Raw genomic sequence first — 15581 nt, 5'->3', positions numbered from 1 at the left:
ATATCTGGAAACTAATGACATTATTAAAATTCATGCCAATTTCATCCAGTGTATCTATTTTGAAGCAGCATATACCAGTAGACAAGCAAATAATTTTAATTAGAAAATAAAATGCACAATATACCAAATGAAAATTCCATATTGAAATTTTCTCTGAGATATTTTACAGCTGATTATTCTGATAAAGCCCCAGCGTTAAGCAGGTGTCCCCTAAGCCAGCCTAGTGATTTGTTGTTGAACCCCATGTTCTGTGATGAAGCCGGTAACACTGCACTCAGCCACAAGGAGCAGGTTCATTCAATGGTGGATCACATGTGCTGTGAAGTGAGGTACCTTCTCGGATTGAGTGTGGGGGCGGGGAGGACCCTCCAGGGCTCTTCTTGAGACCTGTTTGGCTGAAGTGCTGGGTCTGATCCCGACTGTGCACAGAAGGTCCCCCTCGGTGGGCCAGCTGCTGTCCTGGTCATGGAGAGCCCTCTTCCAGATGCCCCTCACCAGCCCCTGGGGCTCACAGGCTGTTAGTCATGAACACCGAAGGCCTCTTGTCCAGGACAGAAACTGGTCCTCACGTTAAGTTCTGGACAGAATCTGTTCAGCAATGCCCCTCTCAGGTTTCCAAAAGTGAAAGTCTCTCAGTCGTGTCCGACTCTTTGCGACCCCATGGACTATGTAGTCCATGGAATTCTCCGGGCCAGAATACTGGAGTGAGTAGCCATTCCCTTCTCCAGGGGATCTTCCCAACCCAGGTTTCCCACACTGCAGGCAGAGTCTTTACCAGCTGAGCCACAGGGAGGCCAAGGGGATGCTTACTCGCCTCGTGGTACAGAAACAGGAAACTTGAAGATTTGTCCCTAAAGAGCCACTGACTTGCCATGTGCAGCCTCTGCTCAAGGGTGGGTATTGTCTGAGTACCATGACGATAGCAGTGAAACAGCCAGTGGCTTTGTAAGACGCACACAGTCTACGAATGACAAGATGATTCTTGCACCAAACTGGCAGCTGCGTTCCAGTAGCCCAAGGATTTACCATGTGTGGACGTCACAATAGACTGTCACAAGCCAAGCACAAGACAGGACAGAGAGCGGTGAGAAAGGAGGGCTGCTTCCTGGAGCTCAGTCTTCAAATCCCAAGATCAGGGACAGGGACCCCCCACAACCCCAGTTCTAGTGCCCCGAACGCTGAGGAGTCTGGGAGATCATGCCTCACCTCTCTGGACTGAGACCTGGAAACATGCACAGGGCAGTCTCCGGGAGGCTTCAGGGGGTGCTGCCTGAAGGTGGGGGTGGCAAGCCCCATGTGTCTGATAAACAGGAGTCACTGAGCAGGTCTGGGAATGTGGGCTCACCCAGTGCGCTCCCTCCCCCGCCCAGAGCTCTAGGGATGCAGGTTCTCCAAGTGAGCGTGCTCAGTCCTGGGGGGCCGGGGGAGAGGTAAGTGGGGGACTTTGGCTGAAGCGGTGAGTTTTATTAATGGTGAATGGTGAGGATAGTGTGTTTGCCTATCTTCTTAAAAGTTCCAGTATGATTTAAAAATGATTGGTTGGTTAGCCACTGAGCAGAAGAATAATTCAGCAGAGATGATGAGGAGGTAGCTGGGGTCATCAGTAGTATCCGGCCTGCGGTGGGGAGAAAGGATCCAGGTTACTGCCAGTTTACAACCCCTTAGCCCTGCAACACGGGCCCAGGGTCGGAACCCCAACCAGCACCTCCCATCCTGGAAGCCTCTCCTGCAGTGACAGCAGGGCCCACAGGTGTCTAAGGATAAGAGGTCATTCTCTCCTCCCCAAAACAACAACAGGATGGTGGTGTTGGAGGTGGTACTCTGTCCAACATGGAGGAGACACGACAATGAGCAAAGACCTAAGTTTTAAGAAGGAAGCGCACTGTCCACGTGAACTCTGAAAACTGGTGAGCGATTCTGCTTCTTGAATTCCAGAGAGTAATTAATCCCATCAACCCCCACTGAGGCTTAAAGAAGCACAGCCACAAAGTTCAAAGATGGATTGAATCCTCAAGGTCCTGATGACATCGATTGATTTTAACCTTTTATTTTCCTCAGCTTTTAAAAATCCCTGCAATGCTGTCTGTAGCTTAGGCTAACCTTTACTGGAACCCTGTGTAAAAAGGATGTGGAAAATGCCCCCACCCTGAGATACTAACATACTCCCCTTAGACTGATAACTGTGGCTTTCAGTTTCCCATTTTAAAATGCTCCAAATGCATTCTAATGCTAGTAAACTGAATTATTAAAATCAGAGCTACGAAGTACAAAAAAGCAATTTCAGAAAAATGTTTGCAGTGACCACCAACAAAGATTCCTCAAGAAAATGGCCAATTTAGGTACAGAATCCTTTGCTGAAAGTAAAAGGTGATTTTATAAAGAAGGTATAGTGTAGAGAAGCAGCAAAGAGAGAAGAGCCCCCAGATCTTTACCCAGTCTCACACTGGATCCAAAACAATTGGAACACCTCAGTTCCCAGCGAGGACAGCGAGAGACAGGGCTGCCTGCACCCTGCGGGCTCAGAAGAGGCCTTGTCTGAAGCCGTAATTAAATCAAGCTCAAGGCCCAGCTAAATATACATTTTTACACCACCGATGCATCTCTAGAGCCTACCAAAGGCTTGCCTGCCAAACCCTTTTGGAAACTTTGCGGGGCTGCCAGCCCATCTAGGAGGGGGCAGGCCTGTGGGGATCAGTCTGCCTGCACCTCCGGATTCTCCACCAGGCTGAGCAACTCCACCACAACCAAGGAGGTATTGGTCAGGCTGGGGACCCACGACTTGGGAGAGGACAGACAGACAGGGACCAGAGACCAAACAGCGCCACTGGCCTCAGCAAGATGCAGAACAGCACTGCAGCCCACAGCAAGCGCTGATTCACCAGGTCTGCTATGTGAGTGCTGAAGTTATACTTTAAGGAAAGAAAAACAATTCAAAAACAAAACAAAAAGTGACTTTGAGCTTTTTATGAGATGCTGCTCAAACTCTGAAGTTAGGTCCGAGTGGCTCCACGGGTACATCCTTGGGGCAGCTGAGTGCATGTGGCTGTGGTTTTCTGGGAGCGATGGTTGCTTCATCTTGACCCTCTAATCTAGAGTCCAGCCCCGGACTAAACCATGGCTCAATCAGGTTTAACACTCTGCTGCTCCAGGTTAAAGTCCAAAGCGCCTGGAGACAAATAAATTACACATTCTTTTTCTAGTAACACATGAGCCTGAGTGTAGAAAAACACATGACCAGAAGAGTGTACACCCCATGCTGGCCCGAGTTACAGAAACGAAGAAACGGCCCTACCTCCTCTCAACACAGAGTGGGTTCTGAGACCGGCTCACAGGATGGCACGTCTGTGAACTGCCAGAAAAAGCAACAGGGCCTTTGTCCTCAGCACAGCCTGGTACCTCTGAGGAAACCCAAATGAATTCAGATGCGGCTGGTGTCTCCAGCTCCACCAACACCCTCTGAACACTTAAACCACAGACACAAACACAGCTGTTCCCGTTAAATCTGGTTTTGCCCCGGGAAGCTGCCTGCACTGGCTCTCCTAGCACATCCACGTCTGTGATGACCAATCACCAGAGACACACGCTGCGGTCAGCCTCACGGCCAAGCCGCCTCCAGCAGTCCGGCACCAGAGGACTGTCCTCCACCTCCATGCGCTGGGTCCATGCATGTCTGGGAACCAGCTGGCCCCGAGGCTCCAACAGCGAGAGGATCAAGGGTTAGGCAGCTCAACTTCTGCAAGTGAGCTCTCCAGGGCTTTAACCTCAGACCAGAGGCAGCACATGGCTCCTGTGAGGAGAGGCCTGTGGACTGGACAGTCTCTGCTGCTGGAGCCCAGAAGCAGCTAGAGATGCTCAGGTGCTAGAGAATCAGGGGCTGCCCACAGGCCATAGCTCCCTGGCCCTTCGTTTTAGACTGAATGTTAACAGGATGAGACAGCACTGATTTAATAAGGTCGGAGGTGCTCCCAAGACAGAGCCACCCCAGGCAGCCACTGGGAACCCACCTTGATGAGTACAGCGGCCAGGATGCCCAGGAAAGTGAGCAGCAGGAGGCCGAGTCTCCCTTTGTTGAACCGCTTCAGAAAGAAAAATTTCGCCCAGTCCACCTTCGACTGGCTGTTGGGAGGGTACCGGAGTTGGTTCGCGCCTTCCCGCTTGAGAGTTTTTAATAAACAGGGACGTTGATGGGAAAAAGTATCGAAACTGTGTTTTCCGTGATACGCTCCCATCCCGCTGGACCCTGAAAGTCAAGGGCAGATGAGACAGGCCACTGTAGGTAACGTTGCTCCTCCTGTGCACAGGCAGGCCTCCTGCCCACCAGCCTGGCGGGCAGGGGGCCTTGTTCCAGGAGGTCCTGGGCTCCCTCCCCATCGGCATGAGGGGAGTGCCTTGTTCCAGGTCCTCCCACTGGCCCCCGCACGGTGGACCTGGCCCAGGACATGCTCCGGGTGCTCCTGGGACAGGCTCACTCTACCACAGCCCCGCTTCTGAGAGGGAACGGGGCAGGTAGGGCCTTAGTGTGGCCCTGAGGGTCTGACTCTGGGAGTCCGGGGCTGAGCTGCACTTCCTCCAGGCTCTCAGGAGGTCATGTGGTGGTGCTAACAAGCTGGTGGACACCTCTGCCCTCTCAGAGCTGTGCTCCGGGCCTGTGCTCATTCGTCTGCTTGGTCACATAAGCCGGGCAGACACGCGTGTGGCTAGGGAAACCAGGACACAGGGCATGATTTGTGTGAAGCTGAAGCTGTAAGGGGATTCTGTGAAATGTATCAAAAGGTGTGCCTTTTAAAGAAAAAGTCTAAATTACAAAATATTAAGTGTGTATGTCTGGGAGGTCACTGCATTTCCCCTCACAACTTTCCATAGTATTCTGTTTTTGTGCCTTTTCCCTAAAAATGCAAATAGACATCCAGGTCCTTGGCTGCTGTCTGCCCTGCCCATGGCCCCATCCCTCGCCTGCCCAGGGCCTGTCCCTCACCACCTCGTTCATAAAGGACAGAGGGCAAGCCTCAGTTCATCTGAGACCTGATTCTCAGCCCAAGACATGCCCTGCATCTGGTGAAGAACTGCAAACCAGGGAAGCAGCAAACTGTAAACCACTGCAGCCTGGGAAGTGCCCCGGAGGGTGGAGGGTGGGGACAGGCCAGGAGGGGACTCTGGGCAGCGACTGGGAGGGGCCTCACCGACGCCTCCGAAGGGCAGAGAGCTGAGCATGAAGTGCATGATGACATCATTGCCCGTGACACCACCGCTGGATGTCCTGTCGATCATCCGCTTGATGAGCTGAGGGGAAGAGCAGAGGCCCTGGGTCAGCGGCGGCCGGCCCAGGACACATGTCCTCCTCGAGGTCAGACCTCACGAGCAAGCACGGTACACGTCAGCTCTCAGCTGCATGTCGAGTCCTCCGGGGAAGCAACACAGAGGGGGTTGAACACCCGTCAAACTAGTGCTGGACCCCTGAGCCCACAGCCAGGGCTTCTCATCAGGGACCATTCAGGCTCTACTCCGGGTCTTAAGAATTGTTAATGTTTCTCCTTCTCTCTGGTCTACTTTACAGCCTGTGATTTACAGATATTTCATTTCTATGAGATGTAAAAGACATTCAAACGTCCTACTTTTGAAGGAGATCGCTGGTTGGCTCACCCGGGACCCAAGTGGGCAGTGACACTTGACTGGTAAATGTTACCTCCCTGGTGCCGACCAGCCAAGTCCTCCGTACCGAAGGTCATCACTGACCATGGGACAAAGCCTGACCTGCCACCCTCTGCCCAGGCCACAGACCTCAGCTTCCGCTCTGTCCTCCACTGCCTGTGATCATTTCAGCTGTAGACCGTTATGTGCTCCTAACCCGACCCTCGCTGAGCCCTGCACGCTCAGTCTCCCTGGATCATGGACAGAGATCGGCCCCTCGACAGCTTGGCCAGCTCTGGAAGCGGCCCCATGGCCACCTGCACGGCTGGGCAGAGGCTCCACAGGGGCCACCTGCTCTGGGGACTCCTCGGCCTGGCCTGGCTGCACATTCTCCTCCGAGTTTTCCCTTTTCCTCAGAGGCTCCTGGCCTACTGGCCCACCTTGAGGCTACTGTCCCTCAGCAGCCAGTCACCTTTGAGGTGTGGATGGACAGGCTCGAGAGTGGTGGCGGGGCTGCCAGGCCTGGGGTGACAAGGACCAGGACTGTGAAACTGCTCCAACCACAAGGTTGTGTCACTGGAGAAACCCAAGTCCACGGTTTCCCAATGGCTCCCTCAGCAGTGTCAGAGACCTGCCCTAGACTGCTCCATGGCCGCTCCCCCCGCCTGCATAGCCTCGGGGCCCTGGGGCACCCAGGGATTAACAGCGGGAGAGGTGCTAACACTGGCGCCTGGAAGTCTAATTAGACAGGAGGTGTTTGTGAGTCAACAGACTTGTGACAGTCACTCTGAAGATGGAGCTCTGACCCCAGGGAGTGAGGGGAAGGTCACAGTGATAACCCCAGGGCCTCATTACCCGAGAAGGAGACAGCTAGCTGTGAGAACAGCCTCACTGGGGACTTAGGCGTAATAATCCTCGTCTGCTTTAGAGCAGAGAAGGTTCAGGAGCGCGGCTCATGACAGCACGCTATGTGCTGTGACGATTACCTTACTGTTGTGAGAAAACACATAGAAAGCCAGGGGCTTTTCGCGTTCATTTATGAACTGTATGGCTTCATCTGCATTCTTCACAGGCACTATTGGAAGAATTGGTCCAAAAATTTCTTCCTGCATCACCTTGGTGTCAGGATCCACGTCAGTGAGTATTGTTGGGGCTGGAAAAGAAAATCAAAGATGAAAAGGCTGCAGCTGAGCCAGCAACCCCAACTCTCACCGCATGCTGCACTCAGACCTCCCCGACCCTGCCAAGTGTCACCTCATGAAATGAGTCCCGATTGCATGCGTGAACCGTGCAAATATTCAATGTCTCCAGGCGTGTGCATCAGGGATCCTTGTGCCAGCAAGGGGGTAGACAGGCTGTGTTTACCTAACTGTGTTCAGCACCACACACCTGTGTCCTTCCCTGGACAGGCCTTCCTGGGAGCACAGCCAGACCAGCACCACTTCTTAAATCAAGTGCGTTCCTGCCCTGATCTCTCTGACCTTGACTACAAGTGAGTGAGGTTAGAGAATGTCATAAGGTGGTAGCATCCCCTGGGCCTTGGCTCAGGCTCTGCCCTCCCTGGACACATGGGAGGACACAGGAAGAGACAACGTGGACTCCGAGGACACAGACTAGGTGGGTCCCCTTACCTATGTAGCGTGTGGCCTCATCCATCTCCCCACCGAAAGCTATCTTCTGTCCTTCCAGGAGACTCTCTATCCTCTTAAAATGACGAAGATTGACGATCCTCTCATAGTCGGGAGATTCTTTTATATTTTCTCCATAAAATTCCTGTGTCAAACAACAGTATCTAGTCATCACCAAAGACCCACGTTTTAATTTAGTAGTTATAAAATTCACTTGTGTCCCCAGATCTGGCTTTACACCCTCACAGAATCCCACGCCACCCCCCCACCGCCCAGCCCCCGAGGACTTTAACAGTTAGTGAGGTAAAGTTCTCTGTCAGGCAAATGGCAGGAGTTTACAGACACACAAGTCTCCCATTTCCCACAGTTTCTGGGGTTAGTGCGGGTCCTTCCTAGGGTGGACGCAGAGTGGGTACTGCAGGTCGTGGCCCTTATCAGGGCCCCATGTGCATCCCTGTCAACTCTGGCTGCTCTGCTCCTGCGAGGAGCTGAGTGGTGGCCTGCAGAGCCTGGAGCATGGCCTGTGCAGCCCTTTGCAGAAAGAGTCTGCCGAGCTTCATGCTGCTTCCTCCTGGCCTGGAACCTCCACCAGCCACAGACAGTTGGGAAACCACTCAGAAGATCAACGCACAGTCTGGGTAAACCAATCTCGATGGCTCACAGTCAGCCCCGAGGGCGTGCTCCATCTCCCCTGACCTCTGTTCATTCCCCCATCAGCCTTGAGCTGGCTGGTAAGAACATCCCGGGCAGCCTGTGGAAACACAGGGTCTTGGGTCCCTACACCGGGGACATAGGAGTGGCTGTTAGTGCCAGCTGTACCTAAGTGTCACCTGGAGACCCCAGACCTCCTGTGGAGGGGAGGACAGGAAACTTCTCCTAAATCGCGCCTAGTGACTCTCAGGAGACAACCAGGGTGGTGAGAGGAGAAATGCCTCCAGGAAGACAGGGACCGTCACTCCCAGGAAACCTGGCTTGTCACCATGCACCCCCAGCACAACTTCTCCAGCCAGTGTCTCCCTGGAGTCTAGCCAAGACCCCTCTCATGCTGTCCTTGTCCGGCCCACCACAGTCCCACCACTACATTCATGTCAAGACCCTCGGCCCCTCGCTGTTCACGTTGTCTCTCCTGGTTGTCCGTGAGCCACCTCTCAGGGCTCGGTCAGTGCCCGGGGAGTGAACCATGGTTGTTCCAGGAACTTCTTCACCCAGGAGGCCCATGACCCGGCGCCATCACTGAGCTATCAAAACTCCATCCCATCCTTCCTTCAGTCCAAGTCCCTCGTTTCTCCTGGCTCACCTGGGGCCTTCCTTGATCCCCGCCCTAGACTGCCACTTGAAACACCCTCAAAGATTGAGGGCTGCGTTAAGAGTAGTTAATTCACTTGCTCCTCGAAACAGCTGGCTTTGCTAAACCGCCTACACACCGAAGATCAGATGAGCCTGATGGGCAGTGGCCACACATCAGGGGTCCTCGACTGCGCTGCAGAAGCCTGACGGCCTTCTCCCCAGACCATAGATTCGCTGCTGAACTGTTTTTTCTAAAGCCTGTGCTGCACCTAAGGAGTTATCATCAACAAATGAACTGGATGGTTTTTGGTGTGCATACCACCAGCCTCACCTCGCTCTCAGCAAATGTTCTCCAAATACGTTTTCTCATCAGCCAGGAAGTTCAGTCACAGCTGCTACTGGAATGTTCAAGCGGGGAGGGGATGGGGAGCTGCTGCCCGCAAACAGCCAACGTCACCCTGCACCCTGAGGCAGCCAGTGCAACCAGAGGCAGTAAACACGCACCTTCACAGCCTCCTGCACCTTCCGCACGATCAGGTCCTGGAGGGATGGCTCACAGAGCACGTAGTCAGGGGCGATGCAGGTCTGACCACAGTTCATGAACTTGCCCCACGCGATGCGTCTGGGAAAAGCACCAGCAGCCGCATTCAGTCCCTGCACCTGCCACCCACGCTGTGCTGTTTACCAACAACGCTCCCACATGTACTTGTGAGTCTTGACTGAACAATGTTTTAATAAGTCGTCTCTGTAGCACTTTCAGCTGATGCAGAATATTCTAGGGAGCAGGGAAAGCTTTGTGTCTACTCATCAACAGTGCTTTAAATGCAGGGATACCCCTGCCCGCAGTAGGAAAGGACAGAGTGCTGTTTACTGACACCCCCTCCCTCCCCCAACTCCAGCTAGGGGGATGTCTGGGAGGACGGGGTCTCCTGGCTCTGAGAAGCTGTGCCTGAGCTCTGACAGAAATCCACGCACTGGGGTCTCCTGTTCGGGCACCTACCTACCTACAGAGCCCACCAGATCCCGTCCAACGCCCCCACCCCTTCTCCACTGCCTCTCTGAGGGGAAGGGAGCCATGCCGCTCTAGCACTGTCAACTGTGGGTCTGAGCACTTGCTGTGAGCCAAAATGATTCAGCACACACACCTCCAAACCTTTCACTTTCTAGTTCTCAGACACAAGATGCTCTTCTCAGTTAAAAATGAGTAGTATCGGTTATCAATAAAGGAACTTAGGAGATCAGCAGAGGGAGTCTAAAGACTTTGCATTATCTACTGTACTTTCTGGATCAGCTACCAGCAGGACAGAAAGATTTCCTGCCTGGTCTATTATCTTGAGAACAGAAAGAACTTGTTTTTCATTCCTAAGGACGGCCGTGTGATGTCAAGGCCTAGTGTTCACCACTTCCGGCCGTGGCACTAAGAGGGAGTGTGTGAAAGTTCTACACCATCCCCCGGCCCCAACCTAGGAGGACATCAAACCCCAAGGCTCAGCAAGGTCTCTCGGAGCCAGGAGGCACAGGAGACATGCCAGCAGGTTCTTGGCTGAACTGGGAAAATCCAGGAAACCAGAGAGTAAGTCTCACCGGCAGGCGACGTCCAAGTCACAGTCTCGGTCCACATAGCACGGGCTCTTCCCTCCCAGTTCAAGGGTCACAGGGGTCAGATGCTTGGCAGCAGCCTGCATAACAATTTTTCCAACGGTGGTGTTTCCCGTGTAGAGAATGTGGTCAAATCGCTGCTTCAGAAGCTCCGTGGTCTCCTCGACACCACCATTGACGACGGCATAAAGGTCCTGAAGGAAGGAGACAGATGCAAGCGTCACCGACTTCATCCTGTCGTCCGATGTAAACACCTAACATTCCATAAAACCAGGAAAAGGTAGAGACTGGCCCTGGTGAGGATGGGCGGAGGAGTCTGATGGCACCTGAGAAATCTCTACCTGCGGCGGAACTGGCCAGAGAGACCAGCATTTCCATCTCAGCCTTGCAAGGACACAAAGGAGAAGAGGGATCCCACCTGGGACATGCAGAGCTGGGGGCAGGGCGAGGGGAGGATGACAGGGACGCGGCTGCTGTGGGTGAGCATAGGACAGGCCCTGGGCATGTCCACCTGGACATCCCTCCTGAACTCAGCTCAGTGCAGGGGCTTAGACCACTGGAAGACCAAGGGATGTCTGAGCCTGAACACGTGTGAAACCCGGTGAGGGCTCCCAAGCTCGGGCCACCTGCTCCTATGCCCGCTGGCTGGGGGCCTCACAGCTGCCTCCCTGACAGTCCCCAAGGACCCCCTCCCCTCAGAGATAAGCGGCATCACAACCTTGTCCGCCTTGCACCAGACCCCAGATGGTTTTCTCTACATAGCTTCTGACACTCTTCACTGCAAGGACTTTAACCCAGAGTGAGGGGCCAGCTCCGGGTCAGCATGCCATTTCTTTCTGTGGTTTTCAGGCCACAAACTTGTCCATTTAAACCTGGACATGCTCTCATGCAACTGAACCTCGCTAGGAGCACCTGGCTCAGCCCCAGTCCCTTGTCAAACAACTTACTACGTGGATAAACCTAAGATCACGGCAGATCCAACAACGGTTAACTCAGAACACCACACAGCAGGGGACGTTCTCTGAGCAGCAGAGGTGCTGATATGCCCAAGGGCCTGAACAGACTGTAATCACAGCAGCTGAATGATTCCAGTTTGTCTTGGACTTCACTTCTCTTGTCAGGCCAATTGCAGGAGGCTTAGGGAAATGAGGCATGAAGGCCCAAAGACCAAACAACGGCGAAGGGAAGAGTGGGTGCCTGTTCCCCATGACCAACAGACAGACATGCATGCCAGGGAGGGGAACTCTCACCTGGTTCAAGTACTGAGGGAGGAGCTTAGCCAAGAGCTTGGCTGTATTCTCACTTACTTCAGAAGGCTTGATAATCACAGCATTGCCTAAACAGAGCAGAAAGCAGGACAGCATTATCAAGTACCTGAGTGACTAACAGCCGCCCAGATGGTGCTGACGTGTGGAGCGCAGGCTAAGGGTCACTCCTCTGTCTGTGCTCGGCCTTGCTTACCGCGGGCCTGGGCGTCACCCCACTGCCTCCTTCCCAGAGGCTGACGCCTCCGATCTCACCCTCCAGGTCCCAGCAGCCTCCTTACATGGCCTCCAATGTTCCCACATCACTCTCACTCCCACTCTTGTGTTTTCTTGTTTGCCCTGGGATTACTGCACAAATATAAGCCTTTTCAACATGAAGCTGTTGATATGGATCCTGGAGAACTGAGAAATTAATCCCGTGGCACTTGCTGTGGGCCGCGGAGCATGACTCCCACAGCCCTTAATTGAATGCAGAAACTGGTCAGACAGAATCCAGAGGTGGTGACTGAAACCACCTGGGAACATGGGTGTCTGACTCTTGACCTGGTCTGCGGACTCACGCGTGCCTCTCCACTCTCAGGGGTTCCCTCTCCAGGGCTCCAGAAAGCAGTGGCCACACAAACCTCTGGAGCCCACTAAACACGTAAGAATAACGCTTATGACTTCTCAATACACTGCTGGCTTACACTAAGGCAAGCCAACACAGCAAATGCATTTAACTAGACACGCTCCTTAAGGTGCAACAATGGCATGGGGACACACGCTGACCCCAGACCTGCAGCAATGGCTCCTATCAGGGGCTGGATGGTGAGGACAAAGGGGTAGTTCCAAGCTCCGATGATCAGTACGACCCCCAGGGGCTCTGGCTGGATGTAGGCCTCGTCCAGCATGGTGAGCAGGTTCCTCTGAGCTGGTTTAGCAGCAGCCCATTCCGGAAGCTTCTCCAGCATGAGATCAATTTCTCCAAGCACAGAAATGACTTCTTGACTGTATGCGTTGAATTCGCTCTGTCACAAGAGGATATAGTTAACCATGGGTATGACATACTCAAGCAAGGGAATCCCCTGGTGGACCAGTGGTTAGGACTCTGCTCTTCCACTGCAGGGGGCATGGGTTCAATCCCTGGCCCAGGAACTAAGATCCCACAAGCCATACAGAGGTGTATATAGAAACAAAAGTGTTGGGCCAGGCACACCTGTCAGACGGGTTTGTTTGCTGTGTAGATTTCTCTGCGCCCTTCAAGTCCACAGTGCATGTTTGCTAAGTCACTTCAGTTGTCTCCGACTCTGCAGTCTTCCAGGTTTCTCTGTCCATGGGATTCTCCAGGCAAGAATACTGGAGTGGGTTGCCATGCCCTGCTCCAGGGGAATCTTCCTGACCCAGGGATCGAACTTGTCTCTCTTATGTCTCCTGCACTGGCAGGCAGGTTCTTTACCACTGAGTGAAAGTCGCTCAGTCGTGTGCGACCCCATGGACTATACAGTCCATGGAATTCTCCAGGCCAGAATACTGGAGTGGGTAGCCTTTCCCTTTTCCAGGGGATCTTCCCAACCCAGGGATCGAACCCAGGTCTCTCACATGGCAGGCAGATTTACCAGCTGAGCCACAAGGGAAGCCCTTTATCACTAGCACCACCTAAAGCCCATAATATGCACTCATTAACTCCCTAATATATTCAATCTCTCTAAATCCTTCTTTACTGATCCAAGACATTTAATCTCAGGCTTAAATGGTCCCTAATTAATATTGGTGTGCCCTAATCTCACTTTACAAGCCACAGTAATTATGCTTTCACCCATATCTTAATATTTCACCCTTAATACAGTGCCTTACAACTGTAGTTTCACTTTGGGCATGCTTTGTTTCTGGACCAAATTTAACACTCTTAAGGGCAAGGAACTTACTGTACTGTTTTTTTTAAAGTCATGTCTGACTCTTTGCGACCCCATGGACTGTATAGTCCATGGAATTCTCTAGGCCAGAATACTGGAGTGGGTAGCCTTTCCCTTCTCCAGGGGATCTTCCCAACCCAGGAATCAAAATCAGGTCTCCCACACTGCAGGCGGATTCTTTACCAGCTGAGCCACAAAGAAAGCCCCGAACTTCTTTCACAATCCTTAAGACACACACTCAGAAATGCTGGTAGAGGGAACGATTCAGACTTCTTGCTTCAGACTACTTAAATCCACCTTCTGTGACACAGTGCTTCTCCACCATAAGTAAATTTTATAGCTCTGTTGTTACTACTGTTGGTGGTGGTGGTGTTCAGTCACTAAGTTGTTTCTGACTCTTGTGACCCCACAGTCCGTGGGATTTCCCAGGTAAGAATCCTGAAGTGGGTTGCCATTTCCTTCTCCAGGGGACCTTCCCAACTCAGGGATCGGATCTTCATCTTCTGCACTGCAGGTGGATTCCTTACTACTGAGCCACCAGGGAAACCCACACTTCTTATGTTTCTACTCCTCAAAATAATCTTTAGGGGGAAGTGAGGGATGGAACCTCGCAAAGCCAGAGCAAGGCCTTGCTACCCCCAGAATAAAGAGGGAAAAAATGAAAAACAGAATAGTAACAATAGTATTATAGAACACAGGTGATTTGTATTTAAACCCTAAACACTCGCCCCAAACCTTGCTACTGAAAGCAGGGTTCCAGAACAAGGCAGCGTGGTATCATCCGGGGACTTGTTACAAACTCGGGCTCTCAGAGTCCCCCCAAACCCCACCAGACCCACGGAAGCATCGTCCGCCTTTAACAGGTCCCGGGTAACTGGTGGGTGCACAGATCTGAAACCTTAAAGTCGTGGTGGAAAATCCGAGCGCGACCAGCAGCCACAAAGTTGAAAGACAGCTATCCGGCCCAGGAGTTGCTCGAATGACCCAATCCCGGGAGAGGGGGTAGGGGTGGGGTCAGGTCCGGGCGCACCTTGCTCAGGTCCGCACCGATGGCCGCCAGGATGTCCTTCTCGCGCTCCTGGATCATCGCGCGCAGGGCCTCGAGCTGCCGCCGCCGGAACGTCAGGGGGCGAGAGCGGCCGGAGCCGAAAGCCGCGCGAACCCGCTGGACCTCGCGCTCCATGGCCGGTCCTGCGGGGACAGGGGAGATCGGGCGCCATGGGCGGCGGGCGGGCACGACGCGGGGCCGCGCCGCCCCATCCCCACCCTCCACCCAGTCCCAGGCCCACAGCTCCCGGCCCACGCCGCACCTCAGTCCGCGACGCGCCAACTCAGCCGACGCCAACTGCCCGGCCGACGCCCAGCCAGCAGGGCTCAGCCCCGAGTCGCGCCGATTGGCCGGCGCGGCCCACGTGACCCCCGCGGCCGGACATTGTGCGAGCCCCGCCCCCAGCCGTCGGCGGGCGCGCGGGGGAGGAAAACGCGTGGGAGCTGGTGTTGGAGGGGACCTCGGGCCGGCGGGGCTGCGACTGCGCCTGCGCCCGCGCCTGCGGCGCGCGGTTCAGACCTCGCAGACCTGGCCCCGCGCCAAGCGGCCCCGGAGGCGGCTCTTGGCCACCCGCACCGCTCTTTCCGGGCACCGAGTCTCTCGGACTCGTCACGCAAGTCAGTGCCTTGCGGCATCTCTTCTTCCTTTACCTGCCGCTCTCCGCCGCTTCCACCTCCGGTCGCTGTCCCCTCCCTTCCACCACCCCAGGTCCCTGTCCCCCCCCTTCCCCTCCCCCACCCCGAGTTCCCGTCCCCCTCCCCCACCCCGAGTTCCCGTCCCCCTTCCCCTCCCCCTCCCCCTCCCCTCCCCTTCCCTCCCCCTCCCCTCCCCCACCTCGAGTCCCTGTCCCCTTCCGCACCCCCATCCTGAGTCTCTGTCCCCCTTCCCCTCCCCAAGTCCCTGATCCCTTCCTCCCAGAGGGCCCGGGCTCCGGCTCCCCGTGCGCCCACGGTGACAGAGCCTGCTGCCGAAGGGTGCTCACCTCACTCTCCTCACCTGTGCAGGTTGGAGGAACTTTCTGGCTCGCTTCTGACTTCACTAGGATTTTATCGGCCTGTCACGTGGTTGCTTATCATTTCCCTGTCCTTTGACTCCTCATTAGAGAACCCTTTATCCGGAGGTGAAGGACTCTGCCTCAAGATGGGGAAGTCTGCCCCCCTCCGGGGATGCGGATGCGTTGCTGATGCTTCTCCAGAGGTGAGCGTCCCTCCCAGCCTCGGGGTCTCCCGTGAAA

The 15581-nt window shown here is 54.3% G+C and overlaps 1 protein-coding gene across 4 annotated transcripts; it reads right to left on the bottom strand.

Annotated features, from left to right (window-relative positions):
- Window positions 1-72: 72 nt before the first annotated feature.
- On the bottom strand, window positions 73-15354 carry ALDH3A2 (aldehyde dehydrogenase 3 family member A2). Of its 4 annotated transcripts, none has more exons than XM_065911200.1 (12): window positions 15330-15354; window positions 14330-14490; window positions 12183-12414; window positions 11393-11478; window positions 10128-10336; window positions 9048-9165; window positions 7260-7401; window positions 6615-6781; window positions 5181-5280; window positions 4005-4240; window positions 3293-3398; window positions 73-1615 (listed from the first exon to the last, which is right to left on the bottom strand). In XM_065911200.1, the coding sequence occupies exons 2-11, from the start codon at window positions 14480-14482 to the stop codon at window positions 3327-3329; spliced, it is 1515 nt and encodes a 504-aa protein (XP_065767272.1). In that variant the 5' UTR covers window positions 14483-14490; window positions 15330-15354; the 3' UTR covers window positions 73-1615; window positions 3293-3326. The 4 variants fall into 4 exon arrangements, with proteins under 4 accessions (XP_065767272.1, XP_065767271.1, XP_065767274.1 ...); XM_065911199.1 differs by lacking the exon at window positions 15330-15354 and adding an exon at window positions 14610-14705; XM_065911201.1 differs by lacking the exons at window positions 73-1615; window positions 15330-15354 and adding exons at window positions 1624-3166; window positions 14610-14705.
- Between the last annotated feature and the right edge of the window lie 227 nt (window positions 15355-15581).

The sequence above is a fragment of the Muntiacus reevesi genome, chromosome 18 (genome assembly GCF_963930625.1).
Source record: "Muntiacus reevesi chromosome 18, mMunRee1.1, whole genome shotgun sequence".
Classification (NCBI taxonomy): Eukaryota; Metazoa; Chordata; class Mammalia; order Artiodactyla; family Cervidae; genus Muntiacus; species Muntiacus reevesi.
The sequence above is the reverse complement of the archived record's forward strand: the minus strand, read 5'-3'. Positions and strand labels throughout refer to the sequence as shown.